This window comes from Mustela nivalis, assembly GCF_964662115.1.
Source record: "Mustela nivalis genome assembly, chromosome: 9".
Classification (NCBI taxonomy): domain Eukaryota; kingdom Metazoa; phylum Chordata; class Mammalia; order Carnivora; family Mustelidae; genus Mustela; species Mustela nivalis.
Window position 1 is genome coordinate 15,660,576 of NC_139028.1, and position 18,432 is coordinate 15,679,007.

An 18,432-nucleotide genomic window follows, 5' to 3' on the forward strand; every position below is an offset into this window, starting at 1 on the left:
AAGAGTTTTCATTTATATACTTTACAACATACGCCATTTGTCAACAGGAAGCACAGCGGACTTGAGAGGGTTGTTAAGAGGACTTGAGAGAATCCATTGTGCTATCTGAAAAATAGCTATTTTTCAGATGAGGAAAATAAATATCAGGTAGAAAGCAGTGGAGTGTAGATTTGACCCAGGTTTGCTGGATTGCCTTTGTTTTGCCTTCTTAATTTACATCTCTGGTCCAAGGAAGGACTAGCACTGGAATAACCACTTTGTCTCAGGCCCTCCACTCAGTGCTATTGTGACCCTTCAGGTTCCAGGCATGATGGTGAGTCATGACCTTTGACCTCATCCCTCCTGTCCCTGCAGTGGTTCTTGTAGGTTGTTTACAGGATGCCACACCCAGTCTCAGTTAGAACCATTACCCTCTGTGTCTGTGATGCCCAGACATCCTTAGAAGAACTAGACACAAAAAGTTCTTGATGTCCTTCTAGAACCTATCTCTAGCTCTGTCCTAGAACTTGCTTCCAGACTGTCGTTCCTCTCTGTCATTCCGCACCACTCCTGGACCTCTGATCTCTTGGGCTCACCATGGCACCTGGCCTCTCTATCAAAAGAGGAAAACACTTCCTGAACCAGAGTCATACCACACCACACTGACCTTGCAGACTCTTCTCTGCTGCTCTCCTAGAGATCTCAAGGATCTACCTCACCCAGCCTACTGCTCACTGCCCTTTTCCTCTTGCCTGTAGCTTCCTCTCCTGTGTCTTTTGATAAAGTATGTTTTCATTTTTTAATATTACCTAACTACCTGAGAAGCTGGTATCCCATGGCTCACTCCATGGGAATGGATATAGAACGTCACTTCGCCCTTAAGAAGGCAGAGAGCATATCGGCTCCCTTTCAAGGGCTGGAAGAGACAGAACCCTGAGCCCAGAGAATGCAGAGTTTATTAGGTCAGGTGACCTGCTATCTCTGTTGATTCACCTCTTATATGCTCTCCTAGTCTCCATGGTGTCCAGCATTCTCTCATAACTTCACATACTATCAGACTCATATGTATATTCCTGATACATATAACAGCCACTAAGGAAAGGAAGAGTAATTTCCTTATGCTCTTAACTTCTCATGAAATATTGGGAAAAGATGAAACAAGGTAGACCACCAATGGTCTCATTTCCTAGACACTAAGCCAATTTTTAGTGTTCAATGCTAATTCTGATGCTAATGTGGATATCAAAAGCAGTCTTTACTGATTTTAATCAAGATATTACCCCCCCAAAACCTGCTGAAACTTGGACAATGTATAGGTTGTGCTACTTCTCTTTGGTATTCTAATGGTGGTAACTTAATAATGAAGAGGCTAAAAGAAGAAGACTATAAAATGATTATCCATGCTTTAAATTTAGGGAGTCAGCCATACCTTCCTTTTTCAAGGAAGAAATCCCAGCCGTTGTAGCCATGACTGTCTTGTCAAATCGAAGAACAAAGGACTTGTAAGTGAAATTGAATCCACAGTTAGAAGAAGGATAAGATTTGGGCAGTGGTCCCAAGCTCTGAAGATATACAAGTGCAAAAATGCCTGTACAACCATTACAAGAAATACCCACGATCTTCTCTGATTTCTTAAAATTTGCTATAAAGATCACTTTTTGCCTCAACTCTCATAAACTGAACCCACCCTACCATGTGATTTGGCTTTATAATGATTTTCCTGGTTGCCTGGACTCAATCGATTGACCCAGTGTGTGTCTTCCTGCTTTGCTAGTGTTTTGTTTTTCTTATTTTTTCAGAAGTAACTGTCCCTCTGTGTTTGATTGCTAAATCTCTTAGGAAAACTGTTATTTTTCTTTAATAAGTACATGTTACTTTTTTTTCTGAATTGCCGGCTGAAGGATCCTACTTATTTGTAATGTTTTCAAGGGAATCAGTGTCTACCCTGGGAGTGTCTCCCCCACATCTTTTGCTCCCTCTTATATTTCAGGGCTTTGCATATCCTTTTTAAGGTTGCCAGCTAACCCCCTTTATGAGCCCAGAAAGAATTAAAAAAGAAAAAAAAATGTTTTCTGAGCAGGCAATGCCTTGTCAACTCAAAATGCCCATGTTTGAATACAGAGGTACATATTATGTCCTTGGCATTCATTTGAATGGACGCTTTATCTATGCCTTTCAAAATCGCCCATTGTCTGACTTTAATTAGCCCACTATCCTGCCTTGTTTATAGAATTGAACCACATTTCCAGGGCTTTCCAAGTTCCCCACCCAACCACCTGCTCTTTCACAATTCCAGAAAATTTTTAAAATAATAATAATAAAGGCGAACCTTTTGCAAGCAACTTATTTTTTCAGCTGTTCTAGTAGTTCTGTAGGTTGTTTTTTTTTTTAATACCACGAAATCTAAAATATTTCCTGGTGGTGAATTCTTTCCCGCAGCTTGCAAAAATCATCAAGCTCTGCAGTAAAACAGCCACGGCGAGTCCACGTGGCCAGGCTGAACTTTCTGCATATTCTGTTCCAGCTGTAGTACACAGGACCATTTGTCCCCAAGTAGCTAGTGGCTCCTGTTGTCCTTACATGTATTTCTGTATTTCTTACAGAAATACAAATAGCATTCCAAAGGCACACCCAGGGTAAAAGAAATTCATTTCACTTTGTAACTTAGGCAACAGAAATCACTTTCTCACAGAGACAGCCTGGACGTCATTTCATGCCAAGCAGGAGAGTTTTAACAGTAAAATGTCAAGAAACTGTCAGAAAGTTGGAATTCTGTAATTGTGTTAGCTTTCCAAAGGACATAAAATAGTTCATACACCAGAAATGTAAGACACTGGAATCATAGTTTGTTGTTTTTTTTTTTTTAATTTTGAGATTTACCATAAAGATATGCCCTAAATTCTATTTTTTTAACTTTTATTAAGGAGCTGTTTTAATTACCAAAGAATGCATAGTAAAATTGCATAGTAAAATGCTTACTCATCCCCTCGTCCTACTTTCCCAGGGTCACAACACTGAGTTCCATGTACAATCTTCCAGAATTTTGCTATGACATTTTATTAAAAAGAAATTATGTTGTTGTACCAACAAGTCAATGAACATCAAAATCTATGTTCAATATTTACCCGTACTATTACAAACATGCATAAATTCACATTCTCGTGGTAAATTCCCTTTCCCCAAGAGAGAGTCTAAAGACTTGAGGTCTTCAGTTTTAGCTCTATACATTTGAGGGCTGTAAACAAATGATTTAACCCTTTTATGTCTCTGTTTTATATCAACTGTGTAGTACTTACTTTGCCAGAGGCTGGTGATAATGAAAACCAAGGGCACAGAACCAGATGAGCGATGTCTTTGTGAGATAAATCCTGGGCAATCTAGGGCTTTGCAGACAAAAGGCAAATGTTTTCAAGCATAGATGTGTCAATATTCCTTCCTCACAAATGCTTATTGGACCTATACAATATACTATTAAACCATTTTAGAATGTAGGGGTTTTTTCTTTATAAATAGTATAATCTGAGGGAGACATACCAGTCCCCTCTTCACACGCAAGCATCAGCGGGGACGTTGGTGATAAAGAAGAAAAGACAGAAAGAGCCCTGGGAATTGGTACATCTGGAACAGGTAGCCCCCAGCCCTTAGCAGCACTCACACAGCAAGTGTCAGCCCTTGGCAGGCTCTAAAACAAAGCCACCTCAAATTTGATATAAATGTTACATGCTGACCTCCTGACACTCTGCCCCAAGGACAGCCCATCAGACCCCCTCATCACTGGATCTCTGTTCAGTTGCAACAGCCCCTACACTCATCCATCATCCATTCCTGACCCACCATATTCAGCACCAGATTCAATTTGCTAGAATGCCAATACAACTGTGTCCACACGGCTAATGAGTTTCTAAAAGACCATTGCCTGCTATAGGGCAAAGTCCAAGCTCCTCAGCATGGCTCATAAAAACCCTTTATAACCCGGCTCCTACACCCTCCACCACTTCTCTTCAGCCTTCTGCCTGCATGCTTCCTGCCATTTTCATGTCCATGACACACTGGCCACACATTCCAGCCTTTGCTTTTCTCCTCAAATACAATGGCCCATATCCTGTCTGCTTCCTGATTTCCTCTCATCCTTCAAAACCAGACTCATATCTCTCCCACAATAGAGTGTGTTCAGCCGCCTTCCCCCAGTCCCTCCTCGCACCTGGGAGCCTCCTTTCTCTTGCCTGCATTCCTTCATCCTTCAGTGTCCATTTTAAGCCATCTATACCTCAGTTTCCCCCCTTGTCTGACTTCCAGAGTGTGTAGAGCGTGGGCCACACTCTAGTGCATGGGTGCATGGACTCCAGTATCACCCCCTGTATGATATGCTCAGTTGCCTCCCCCCAGGCAGCAACTCACTGCATCCCACCCCCACTATACAATCTAGCCTGCGCCTCCACCATACGATCTAGCCTGCACTGGAGTTCATGAGCTCTGCACTGTGAGAGACTTTGTCCTGGGTGCGTCTGCACCAGTTACTTGCTGCTGCGTGAGAACCCACCCTAACCTTAGTAGGTGACAATAACTATTACCTATATTTCTCACAGTTCTGTGGGCTGGGTGGATGTTTGGCTGATGGTTTCCCCGTGGCTCAGTCGTAAAATGGCCCTTAGCTGGAGGTTCATCTATGCTGGGAGTCCAAGATGGCCTCCTTCACATGTCTGGCAGTTGGTACTCGCCGTCAGAAGGAGCCCTAGAATTCACTTCCACAGTCACTCATCCTCCAGAATTTGAGACTGACTTCCTTAAGAGATGATAAGGCGGGTGAACAGATGATAAGAGATTTCAAGCAGGAGAAGGTGAATGTTACACGTCCTCTTGAGGCCTAGACTCTGAAGTACACACCACATCACTTCTGTTACATTCTGTTAGAGCAAGTGACAAAACCATCCTAGACTCAGGAGGTAGAGGGACAGACTCCACTTCTGGGTGGGAGAGGCTGCAAGCAAGGTGGCCATAGTTAATCTACCACAGACGTCTTGTCTCCCAAAGTAGATCCCAATCTAAGCTCTGGAGTTGCATTTCGTCTCGAACTTGCAACACTCAGCCCCACGCCTCGCCCATCAGAGGTGCCCAGGAAGTGACGTAACTTGCTTGTTACATCACTGAGGAGCAGAAATTCGGTAGTCAGAGACTCTGGGTTGAAATCTGATTCTGGAATTTACTAGAAGGGCAATATTGAGCATAGTACTTAACTTCTCTGATGCTTGGCTTTGGTTTCCTTGTTCATAAACCTATTGATAATATCTAGTTTATAATAAGATAACCTCATATAAAGGACCTGACACATGGTAGATAGATGCTTCCAACTGTAGTTCCTATTCATCATGAACTGTTTTTCTTATTTATGGTTAAATTACTATGCAGCTCAGATAAGTGGCCCATAAATCAAAACCTGCCTCAAACATTGCAAAATGAATAAAATTTGGCATTGTTCATTCATAGTATAAGATTTCACACCAGTCAGAATGTCCCTGCTTCTACCACATACTTTAACATTAACAGAGGCATCTGATTCTCCATGCCCATTTTCTTCTGGAAAAAGGTATTCCAACCTAACATGGATAACCATGGACTCACTGTGTTACCTCCAGCATTGACTTCATATTCATTTCAAAGTTGAAGGAAAACTACATGACCTATGGTGGGTCTAAATCCAGATCTTAAAACCTGATTTTAGGGGCGCCGGTGTGACTCATTGGTTAAACGTCTGAACTCTTGGTTTTTGGCTCAGGTCATGATCTCGCACTCGTGGGACCCAGACCCGCGTCAGGCTCTGCACTCAGTGTGTAGTCTGCTTCAGACTCTTTCTTCTTTCCCTTCTGCTCATTCCCTCCCTCTCTCTCTCTCTCAAATAAATATATAAATCTAAAACAAACAAACATGGCTCTAGAATGTTGAGTATAGTATCACCAGCTTGACCCATCTCTCGACTATAGGTGTAATGACAATGAGATATTAAATATATAAAGTGCTACGGATTCCTTTAAAAGGGAGCCCAGCTATTCATAAGGGTCTATGATTGTTATTTTAGCATTAGTAGCAAAAATTAAAGAGACGCTTTCTAAGCTATGTCATTAGAATTTAAAAATACACCATATACCAGGATGAAAAACCTTACACCAGTCAGGATCTTTTCCTTAGTACATTACAAGATATTTCTTTAAATAGGCTGGCACCCAAAATATTATAGGGTCATAAAAATGATGATAAATATAGTCAAGGTGAAACTCCTAATCTTATCACTTTACTACCTTGGTGACCCATTAGTTCAAATTAACTCATTTTCATGGAGGGGCTTTGGGGCAGCTGTGAGGCTGCTGTGTAAGCTACAGGAAGTTGCAGATTGGCAAATTTCATTCAAATATAAACCTCTGAATTTGGCTACCTGGCATTGCAGGATCCTGTTGTTTGCAGTATGCAAAATAAAAATTATATACCATCTTGCTTGGTCAAAAGTTATGGGTTCTTCAATATTATTCCTGAAGGATTCATAGAATAAGAAGTAAATGTATGAACATAATATATTGGACAAGGAAGAAAGGAATGTAAGTTTTCCCTTCGTATGTGCAACGACAATTAGTGACATGCTAAAGACTCATATTTTAGGCTCTTCTCTCTCAACCTATAAAATCTGAGAATGAGATGGAATGAGCACCAGCTCTGAAATCTTTCCAGTGAAGTCCTTCCCAGTCCCTACCCAGGGCCTTTAGAACTCAATTCTTTGTTGTTCTGTGAGGCAAACTGACATGATGCATTATCATTGCCTTTTATATTTACCCCCCTTAATATTTCCCAGGCCACCAGAGAGAGGGCAGGTCGCATAAGAGCTAATAATTTGATGAAAATATTTTATGTCATAATTATAGTAATGGGTCATAGGAGTCTATCAAAGTTTGTCAAAGTTTATCAAATTGTATGTTTAAAATTTGGGAATTTAATTATATGTAAATTGTACCTCAATAAGCTGATCCCCCAAAATAGTATATTCATAAATATGTGTGTGTGTGTGTGTGTGTGTGTGTGTGTGTGTGTGACAGGAGAGTATCAATCTCACTAAGTCTTCTTGTCCCTAAGTCTCACGTATACCAAAAAAAATGTTAAACTATATATGATATGTTCATATTTTTGTTTTTGAGATATTAAAATGCATGGGAGACAGCATGGTGCTTTAGTTAAGAAATGAGTTCTGAAATTCCAAAGATGCTTATTGGATCTCACCCACCACTATCACTGTCAGGTCCACCTACTAAATAACGTGGGTTATTTCTCTGTTCTCTAGTCCTTCATCATTAAGATGAGAATAATATTACCTATCTTTGGGGATTGTGGTGATTATTAAATGAAATAATATGTATAATACATGTGGGTGTGTGGTTAACAGTTTGCTTATGAAATAACAAGTATGGGTTTATGAATTATTTCTATTATAATTTAAATCCCTATGAGAGAATTCAGAAATTATGAGAAAATAGAATCTTATGCTAGAAAGATATCTACATATAGTTGCAATATTTAGCTATTCAATTGTTTTGGTCAGACTAGATGGTCTGGAGGTAGGAAGATCTCACCCACAACAAAACTGGGTACTGCATAAAACACATTTTAATCAGTTGTTGACCTGGCAGGAAATAAGGGAAATCTCTGAAGCAAGGGGGACACTGGGGGAGAAGTGTTGGCATGGGAGTCTAGAGAAAAGTTTGATCAGAAATTAAGCCATTGAGTGATGAGAAGGTGATCACACCAAAAAGGCAAGTTCCCCTGAGAACGGGTGTCCAAATCAGCCTTATGCATGAACTGGTCCTTGAACAGTAACCAAGTTTGGGGAGCTGAACTTGGGACTCCAGGATCAACCTGGGGAAACTGGAAGGGAACTGGCTCCCTAGAAATATAAACATAAATCTTCTAGGGGAAGCAGTCTCAAATTAGGACCCCAGATTTTTACAGATTAAGGTTTATCAGATATAAACTTCAACCAAAGACCACCAAATGCATAAGGAAGCAAACCATTATGAGTGAGAGTCAGCATAAATAGTAAACAAATTAAAATTCCTAGAACTTTTAGATAGTAGAATTACCAAATACAAAATATACAGTAACTTAATAAATAGGAAACAGTCAACTAGAGACTATCAAAAATTGCCAATCAGGTTTTTTAAAAATCAAATGGAATTTATAGAAACGAAAAAATATGTATTCATTGACCATTTTTAAATGCAGTGTATGAGTAAACAACCAACTAACTACATTGAAGAAAGAATTAGTGAACTGGATGTAGATCTGAAGAAGTCTGTAGCCATTTATAGCAAAATACAGAACAGAGACTCATGGATATAGAGAAAAATATTGGGAAGTTTGGGATGAAGAGGATAAAGGTAAAAGGTTTAACATATATCTAAACAGAGTGCTGGAAGGAGAGAATCGTGATGATACAGACAAGGCTATATCTAAAGAGAGGTAAGTTGAAAATTTGCAGAGATAAAAGGTTAATTTGAAGAAAACTGAAGACAAAGGGAGTATATTAAAAAGTCGAGATTTTTAAAAATGGGCAGAAGACCTGATTGGAATCTTTTTTCCAAAGAAAATACTACAGATGGCCATTAGACACATGAAAAGATTCTCAACATCACTTATCATCAGAGAAATGTAAATCAAAACCACAATGAGATACCAGCTCACACCTGTCAGAATGGCTACAATCAAAAACACAAAACAACAAGTGTTGGCGAGGATGTGGAGAGAAGGGAACCGTCGTGCACCATTGGTGGGAATGCAAGCTGGTGCAGCCCCTGTGAAAGACAGTATGGAGCTTCCTCAAAAAGTTAAAAATAGAGCTACCCTATGGTCCAGTAATTCCATGACTGGGTCTTTATCCAAAGAATACGAAAACACTAGTTCAGAGACATACATGCTACAATAGCCAGTTTATGACAGGATTATTTACAGTAGTCAACTTATGGAAGCATCCCAAGAGTCCTTCAGTAGATGAATGGATAAAGAAGATGTGGTGTATATATATACAGTGGACTATTACTCAGCTGTAAGAGGATAAAATCTTGCCATTTCCAGCAACATGGATGGAGCTAGAGGGTATAAAGTAACAAACAGACTCTTAAATACTGAGAACAAACGGGTGGTTGCCATGGGGGAATGGGTAAAATGGGTAAAGAAGATTAAGAGGTACAAACCTCCAGCAACAACATAAATATCACAGCGATGGAAAGCACAGTACAGGAAACACGGTCAACAATCTCGTAGTTACATTGTATGATGACAGATGGTGACTGCACTCACCACAGTTGAGCACTGAGTGATGTACAGAACTGACAAATCACCAGATTGTACATCTAACCAGTAATAACATCGTGTGTCAACTACACCTCCATAACAATTTTCTTAAAAAAGCAGTCAGAAAGGAAAAAAAAATTGTCCAAAGTGTAACCGCAAGGTCAACAGCAATCTTGGAAGCCGAAAGACAGTGAGGGGGTACCTTTGAAATAGGGAAAGAGGGAGCCCCTGGGTGGCTCAGTGGGTTAAGGCTCTGCCTTTGGCTCAGGTCATGATCTCAGGGTCCTGGGATTGAGTCCCGCATCGGGCTCTCTGCTCAGTGGGGAGCCTGCTTCCTCCTCTCTCTCTGCCTGCCTCTCTGCCTACTTGTGATCTCTGTCCGTCAAATAAATAAATAAAATCTTAATTAAAAATATTTTAAAAAAGAAATGGGGAAAGAGGAATGGCTATAAAGTTACAATTGTGGACCTAGCAGTATTATCTTTCAAGTATAAAAGAAAAAGACACGATGTTTTCAGACAAATGGAAACTAAAACATTTTACCACCAACATCACCTACAGGAAAGGAATTTTCTGAAGGATTACTTTAAGAAGATGGAAAATGAATCTTTAAAAAAAAGTTTTGAAGAAGAGTAAGCAAAGAAAATGATAAACATATGAGTAAATCTAATACAGACTTACTTCATAAGATGGTGACAATTATGACATCTAACTTGGGAAGATATAATATAAAGAAACAAGCTAAAATATAAGAGAACACATTCTCATGTAGGTTAGGAGATGCATAGTGAAGGTTAACGTTCTAAGGATTTCGTCAGAGTAAAGACTGAATGCCAGTTTAGTGCTATGAACTGAATGTCTGTGTCCCCTCAGAATTCATGATAAGGATGCCTGAGTGGTTCAGTTGGTCGACCTTCAGCTCAGGTCATGATCCCGGGGTCCTGGGATCGAGCATCACATGGGGCTCCCTGCTCAGTGGGAAGCCTGCTTCTCCTTCTTCCTCTGCCTGCTGGTCAGCCTGCTTGTGCTCTGTCAAGTCAACAAATAAAATCTCAAAAAAACAAACAAACAAACAATCAACAACAAAAAAACACCCTTCTTTTAAAAAAAAAAAAGCATTCATGTGTAAAGCCCTAAGGCCCATGGTGTTTGGAAATGGGGCCTTTGGGAGTGAATTAGGTTGTGAGGGTGGAGCCCTGGTGAATGGGATTAGTGCCCTCCGAGGAGCAGACACAGAGAGAGATGATCTCTCTTTCTCCCACATGAAGACAGAATGGGAAGCCAGCCATGTGTAAAGCAGGAACAGGGTCCCCACCCAGACCCCGACCACACGGGCACCTTTTCAGCCTCCCGCACTGGGAGAAATGTTTCCTGTTCAAGCCACCCAGTCTACAGCATCTGGCATAGCAGCCCAAACTGATGAAGACATTTAGGGAAATAATGGGCTCTCTTCAAATATTTGAAGAGCCATATATGGAAGAAGGGATGAACCCAATTGTGTATGGACCAAAAAAGATGAGAAAGAAGAAGGTGATTCTTTTCTGCCTGCTTTGTGATAGTCAGAAGTGCCCAGAGAAGAAGTGGGCTTTCAGAGTGGGCACTGGGCTCCGCAGCCCTGCAAGCTAGCTGCACCCAGTGTTAATAAAGTGGGCTTTGGATTTTGGCCCCGGTGGGAGGTTGCACGAAGCTCTCTATAAAATCTCTTCCAAGGGGCGCCTGGGTAGCTCAATGGGTTAAGCCTCTGCCTTCAGCTCAGGTCATGATCTCAGGGTCCTGGGATCGAGTCCCACATCAGGCTCTCTGCTCAGTGGGGAGCTTGCTTCCTCGTCTCTCTCTGCCTGTCTCTCTGCCTTCTTGTGTTCTCTGTCAAATAAATAAATTAAATGTTTTTAAAAAAATCTCTTCCAACTTTTAAGAATCTATAGCTCTGTGAGGGTCAGGAGCGCAGATCCAAAGAACCAGATGTTGAGGACTCTTAATTTCTGCAACAGCTTTTTTCCCTATATCACTTTGTTCCTGGGCATCATGGAGCTAGAATTTGCAACTGTGTATTTTAGGACTCAGCACACCTGGATACCCTTCCTCCAGAGGTCAGCTTCGGCAACATCTCCCCTTCCCCGCCCCAGGATGTGTTCCCTACCCCACTAATCCCAGCTTAGGTGCCCTGCTCACTCCGTCTTTCCCCAACTCCAACACTTCCCACACGACACTGCTGTGACTGCCTCATCATCAGTAACTTGACAGTTACAGTAGGTTTCCTAGGGCTGCAGTAACAAGTGCCCCAAATGGAGGGTGGGGCTCTTAAAGTGATGGAAAGGTATTGTTGCACCATCTGGAGATTAGAAGTCCAAAATCAAGGTGTCAGCAGGGCCAGCTCTCTCCGAAGTCTTCAGGGGGACATACCACCCCCCTCTTCCAGCCGCCCGTGGTTGCTGGTTCGTAACTGGAGGTCGTGTCCCTCAGGCCTCTGCTGCTATCTCCATGTAGCCTTCTACCTTCTGTGTCTGTGCCTCTGTGTGTCTTTCTCCTCTGCTTAGAAGGACACCAGTCATGTTGGATTTAGGGTCCCCCCCCAATTCAGTATGACCTCATCTTAATGTGGTTATATTTTCAAAGGTCCTGTATGTATATAAATCACTTGATCTACATTTGATAATGCCATGAACAATAAAAAACAGAAGACAGATTAGTCCATTTCACCTAGCCTGTGCTTTTTGGCATGTTTACCAGACTCTAACTTTGGTTTCTCTCATCTCTTGTAAAACTTGGTTCCCTGATACTTGAATTTTTTTTTAAGATTTATTTATTTGAGAGAGTGAGCAAGCACGCTAGCAGGAGGAGATGCAGACGGAGTGGGAGAATCCCGAGCACACTCCCCCTGCCCTCCGCCAAGTGCCTGAGATCAGGACCTGAATGGAATTCAAGAGCTGGACCCTCAGCTGAGCCCCCCAGGCACCTCGGGACACTTGAATTCTGATTCCCACTCGCCCTCCCAATTTAACCCCCAAATAATCTTAGTATCAGAAAATAAAGCAAATAAAATGTATCCCTAATCTTTTTTTTTTTTTTAATTCAAACTTAACAACTAAAGAAAACACTTGCATTCTCTTTGCCTTTTGCCTTCCAGAGCGGTGCCAGCAACCCCCAGTCTCCGTTCACTCAGATGCCCGGTGAGTACTTGAGCTCAAGGAGCAGGTGGTTAATTTCCGTTTGCGTTCAAGTCAGGCTCTGGGGTTTCCGTTCTTTTATAACTGCCTTATGGCACTTTGGAAATTTTACTTTTTCAAACTAGGCATTTTTAAAATGTAAAATCAGTGAAGACAGACATAATTCAGCCATTCCTGAATTCAGAGTTCATTCTGTCTTGAAGGCAGCCTTTCCATTCCTTGCCCAGCAGAAGCTTACTGAGCAGAAACAATAACCATTAGGCCCTTGATACAATTTTAAAATGTATAAAATCCCAGCACCGTGATCTGACAGATTGTGCACCTGCTTTAAAACAGGAGAGAGGCGGGTGGGCAGATGGAGGAACTACCATTTATTGGGTGCTCTCTAGAGGTCAGGCGCTTAGGTAAGCATCTGGTCTTCATTTCAGGGCATATGTCTCATTACGTCCTCCCACAGGGATGGGAAAGGGGCATTCTCGTTCTTAGTGACAGGGTTGGGGACTCCCATGAACATGCGTGCACACTCACACACATACACACACATACTCCTTTCAGAAGTGGCCCAGGTTTTCTCAGCAATCTCCGTAAGCTTCAGAGCTGGGTAAGAAGAGGAATGAGAACCACAGGAGATGCCGCTTATCTGACTGTCTCGTTTTGTGTTTCCCAATCATGGTTACCATCCCTGGAATCTGCTCCCTTCTATAGAAGGACATTTTTGCAGCTTTTCTTACTATCTCAAAGTATCCTTCCCCTTTAAGGAGAAAAAAATATATGCTGAAGAGAGCACAGGGTTTTTTGTTTTGTTTTGGTTTGGTTTTTTCTTGGTGGTTGTTTTTATTCGGAAATTGGCAGCGAAGACGTGAGATCCTGGAAGCCTCATTTACCTATTCTTCATTCTCTCCTCAGCCTTAATGAGTCCCATGGATATAAATTCATGACACGAAACAGAATTTTTTCTATTGATACTAATTTTCCACGTGCACATGTTTTTTTCTTCTGTGAAACTATGCTTATGATGAAATCCCTAACCGCAGCTTTCCAATTCACGAGCAGATTAGAAGTTTGGGCTTAGGGAATTTAAGAGGAGAGTAGAAGGGTAGAATTTGATGTAAGTTTCTACACGGAGTTTTTATTTCCTCTGAGTGAATGAATAGATTTACATATAATTGCTGAACCCAGTATTATCCTCCTGGATTTGCAGCAAATGTACGAGACACAAGCTCTGCCCCATGGAGGTAGCAGATGGTTTAGAAAGAGGGCCGTAACTCCGGTGCGGGAGTAGTGAGCACAACACCCAGTACCACACCGCGTGGCAAGGGCCAAAGAGTCGTGCGGGTAGAGTGATGTGTGACTATGTCCCAGCAACCTGGGAGAAGGGTCTTCTCTCCCTGTGGACGAGAGAGCAGAGTGGGCGGGGACAGAGTCCGCAAGTGGCCCGCTCTGTTTGGGGGAAGGTCAGAAAGCCACCTGCATCCTCTTCCAGCTCAGCCTTTCTGTGATCTCGGGGTGCAGATCCCAGCGAATCAGACCACATCCACCACCAGCTGGAATAATCAAACCATCCACTTGACAGAGCTAGAGTCTATGTCCCTGAACATGTTCTAAATGGTCATGTGTTTCCTGCTACAGCCGAGCCGCTGGGCTGGAAGACTGCGGCAAACACCTCTCCCTTTATGGGACAATTCCACTGGCCTTGCCATAAACGAGATTCTTCTTAGCTTCCACTCCTTCCCCTGTTTTCACCAAGGGAACCTTTCCGTGCGAGGTATTCTTTTCCCCAACTCTCCCAGGGCCCAGGTGAACTGAGTCAGGGACTCGGCATGGACACAAGAGGGCAGCAAATAACATGAGACTCTTCGAAGCCAGAAAACACATTTTTTGAAGTCCTCCGATTCGGTGGCACAGATGCTCACCATCCCAAAGCAGGTGAGCCATCATGCTGCCTGCCGGGTACAAGACACATGTCAGAAGGTCAGTACACAAAGGAGTAGGAGCTACTCTGATGTGGCGTGGGGTTACAGCACCACCGGGTTACAGCACCACCAGGTTACAGACGCCCAGAAGCAGCCTGTTGTTAACAGTCCTGTGATACGGGGACAGAGCTCAGACACTGAGAAAAAGACATTTTCTTTTCCCTTTAGGGCCAGACTTTTCCTAGAGCAGTAACTGGAACACAGGAAATGCACAGTGTGTTGAGTGAGTGAGTGAGAAGAGTTTCCGCACCGCGCCCAATGAACTGCTCTCCGAAGGCAAAGTGAAGCTGAAACACATTGGTTATTTGGGCTGGACGGGTTAGAAGAGGCAATGCAGCACTATTTAATGCTTTTCAAGACCTCTCTCTCTGTTTCAGAGTTTGCCCTGGTATCCGGCCCACGTTAGAAAGACCATTTCCCTCGTGGAGAGTCTCAGCGGCCACAGATAGGCCCAGACTTCCCATGGGGACATTTTTGACCGTTTGTTTTCCGTTTGGCAACAGGTTCACCGGTAACGTCGGGTTACTACGGGGTCAGAAGATCGTTCCTCTCTGAGACGGACTTCCACAACACCAGACAGCTCGCAAACGAGGTCTGCAGCTCAGGCCCAGCGGCCAAGCCCTTTGCCTGCGAGGCCCCCACAGGGCAGAGCCACCCGGGCCTCCTGGATTCCTACTTCCCGGAGCCCTACGGAGACCACCGGCCCCCCGGCCTGACCCCCAGCACCGGCTCTCTGTTTGGCGCCTCGCCCCTGCCGCCGCTCCTGCCGCCACCCTTCGCCGGGGACCCCAGCACGCACTTCGTGCTTGTGAGTATGCCCGTGGTTCACGGTTTGGGGGCAAGGCGAGGCCCAGAATCGCGCACATCTGGCCAGTCCCTGCGCCTAGGAACGGGGTGGAAGCAAGCTCTGGTTCGTCCCGCGCACCCCTGAGGCTGCTGGGCCAGGACATTCTCCGAGGGGCCTCCCTCAAAGGTCCACCCACCGTGATGGCGAGCGGGTCCATCCTGGGGCTCGGGAGGGGACGACCACATGGCAGGATCTCTACCCACTTTGTTAGTACTTTGCTAATCTTGCCAGATGTTGGCCCATCCTCCTCCCGCACACAAGGAAAGAGCACTGAGGTCCCATCTCCCACAGACCAGGCTGTACCCCGTCAGGGTGGCATATCAGGCCATTTTCCCTCCCAGGCGCCAGGCCACCCCTCCCACGATCTTTCTACCCTGTAGAATCTTGTTCTTCCTCAATCCTAACCAAGAGGGAAGTTCATAGAGATGTGAAGAATACTAACACCCATCTTAGAGAAAGCTCTAAAGTCTTCAACTACAGGAATGAATCTCTAAAAAATGGGACCAAATGGGGCAAGGGGGGTGGTAATTAACACGATCATCAAATACCTGCTCTAGCCAGGAACTTCCATGTGCCTCTGTTCATGGAACACTTGCAACAACTCCGGATAGACTTACTGAAGCCCCATTTTACAGATGAACAAAGTGAGGTACTCAAAGTCAGGAACGGAGTAATGGGCACAGTCAGGGACGGAACCCAAACCTTTCTAGCTCCAAGCCTATGGAAGCTCCTACCTCTTGGTAGGAGCAAAAGCCCACCACATGGTTCAGAGCCCCCCCCCTCGTGGAGGAGGGCCTCCCCAGGGTGGAAAGAGCATTAGGAGCCCATGTATTGTGAGGCTCTAAAGGAATGCAAGACATGGAATGTTGGAAATGGTAAAATGCTGTATAAATGTTCATTCTGTTGTTCTCTCATTTTACTCATTTAATGTTGTTTTCTGGGGAAAGCGACTGTAATAGATCTAGGGGGTCCAATGAGTCAGTCACTGCTGGTGTCAAACCCCAGAGGGAAGAACTGCCTGGTAAGGAGGCCGGAACAGCAGAGAGGGGACACCGAGTCTGCCCTGGAAGCCGCGTCTGCTGGCAGCCAGTGTTGGTGAGGAAATCTGTCAGCATCCGAGTGTCCCCTGGTGACTAACCCCAGGCACCTTTCCATTCTCCTCAGAGGGACTCGTGGGAGCAAACAGTGCCCGATGGTCTCAGCCAGCCCGACCCTGTGCCCACCGACACCCTGCAGACCCTGTCACCCAGCGTGAGTTGCTTCTCCCAGCTGGAGTCGGGGAGCACCACCTCGCATAGGAGCTCCAGCTGGGGGGCCCCCCTGGCCGGGGCTCAGCCCTACTCACTGCACGCGCTAGAGGATCTGTACCACGTGCCGGGGTACCCCACACCACCCCCCTATCCCTTCACCCCTCTCGTGACCATGTCCAACGACCTACCCCACAAGGTGGTGCCCCTCTCCCCGGATGAGGGGGCAGACACGGCCGGCCTTCAGGACCCTTCTTCATGGACCAAGGAAGACGGGAGCATGGCGTGGGGGTCGTACGAATGCCGTAGAGCTTACTGAGGCGTGTGCCACGGGACTCCGGCTGTGCTGTTCTCTGAGCTGGCTTCTGGATTTCGCAGATCGTTTTCAGGGTCTTTGCAGCTCATTTGGAACTGGATGTCCAGAACAGGCCCTCGTGCCACCCTTTGTAGAGGGACCACGGCATTTATTCGTCATCCTCCCTCCCACAGCCCCACTGAGATACAGCCTCACGTTAATTCAGGATATCAGGGACTATATTCTAGTGAGACACAGGCTACACGTGTGGCGTTGGAACTGTAGTTACCCATCACATTTCCGAATTTCTGTTACCTTTGAATATCATCATTAGCACTCATATTTTTCTCAAATTACATTAAAAAGTTTGTGCAGATCATGAAATAAACTGTTCAGTTTTTCTTAATTATGAACTAAGTGTGTTCTATAGTAAGAGAGAAAGCATAGGACATAATACAGATTAGGGCACATATAACAAAACTCATTTTATGCCATGTGATTTTTAAAGAGGAAAGTATTGGAGCACCTGGGTGGCTCAGTTAGTTGAGCAACTAACTCTTGATTTTGGCTCAGGTCGTGATCTCAAGGTCGTGGAATCGAGCCCCACATCAGGCTCTGTACTCAGTTCTCTCCCTCTTCCTCTGCCCCTCCCCGCTTTCTAAATAAGTAAATGATAATAAATAAATGATAAATAATAAATAATCTTCTTTTTAAGAATTTTAAAAAGAAAAATATTATATACATTTCTTCCTTAGTGACTTGTGAAGGCCCTGTAAAAATATAGCACCACATACAAATGTTTTATTGTCTTTAAAACAGGATGAGAGCAGGAGACTATGGCTTCATAGATACATAGCTTTGATTCTGCCCTAAAGTCTGGGATGTCCAAAAATGAGTCTCATCCAAAAAATGATATGAGCCCAAAACTTTCTTTGATCTGCAGTAGCCTTAATCAAGCCAGACATTGTTTCTCGGGTGGAAAAAACTATAGTCATCAGAGTGGATTCATAAAATGGACATCCTGTAATCAAGTAAGAATAAATAAGGAAAATAGTGAGAGCAGAACTGGGCTGCTGGCAAGAAACAACAGACCACAAAACACCAAGATGTACAGGGGTCTTGGAGAAGGACATATGGCCAGGTGTGCACCAGCGGCATGATACACAACACATACCATTTGAAGGAAGACCTTGCTGATGGCTCATTGGTCCAAAATGTTCAGCTCTTACCATATATAAATGAAGAAATACATCTGACACCTCCTTCTGTCTCATGTAAGTTTGATCGGGGTACATTGCTTCACCAACTGGTGTTCACAAAGTAATTCCAAGCCGTGGGCCTGGCTGCAGGCCAAGCCAGTCATAAAAGCCTCACACACACTTTGACTTTGCAAAGTGTGAGTCGAGGCCCACAGGTCCCACCCCCACTCCTTCTACTACTTTCCTGACACCTTCCTTTCTATATTCTCTTATCACATTTTCCTGGCCCCTCTGGTGCCTCTTGGCCCAACACCTTTTTCTTCCATCTCTTGGGGGCCCTTTGCTCTCATTTCCACCGGTTGTCTAAAGCCACTCAATACAGTTTCCATCACACCCTC

At 44.0% G+C, this 18,432-nt stretch overlaps 1 protein-coding gene across 2 annotated transcripts in view; it reads left to right on the forward strand.

Annotated features, from left to right (window-relative positions):
• Window positions 1–17,469, forward strand: part of POU2AF2 (POU class 2 homeobox associating factor 2) — a 49,064-nt gene extending 31,595 nt beyond the window's left edge. The window contains exons 7-9 of one of the 2 annotated variants that reach the window (XM_082748997.1): window positions 12,434–12,476; window positions 14,950–15,254; window positions 16,458–17,469. In XM_082748997.1, the coding sequence (XP_082605123.1) occupies window positions 12,434–12,476; window positions 14,950–15,254; window positions 16,458–16,859 (750 nt within the window). In that variant the 3' untranslated portion in view covers window positions 16,860–17,469. Of the gene's footprint in view, window positions 1–12,433; window positions 12,477–14,422; window positions 14,445–14,949; window positions 15,255–16,457 lie in introns of those variants that run through there. The other variant, XM_082748998.1, reaches the window with a different exon arrangement.
• Window positions 17,470–18,432: the final 963 nt, after the last annotated feature.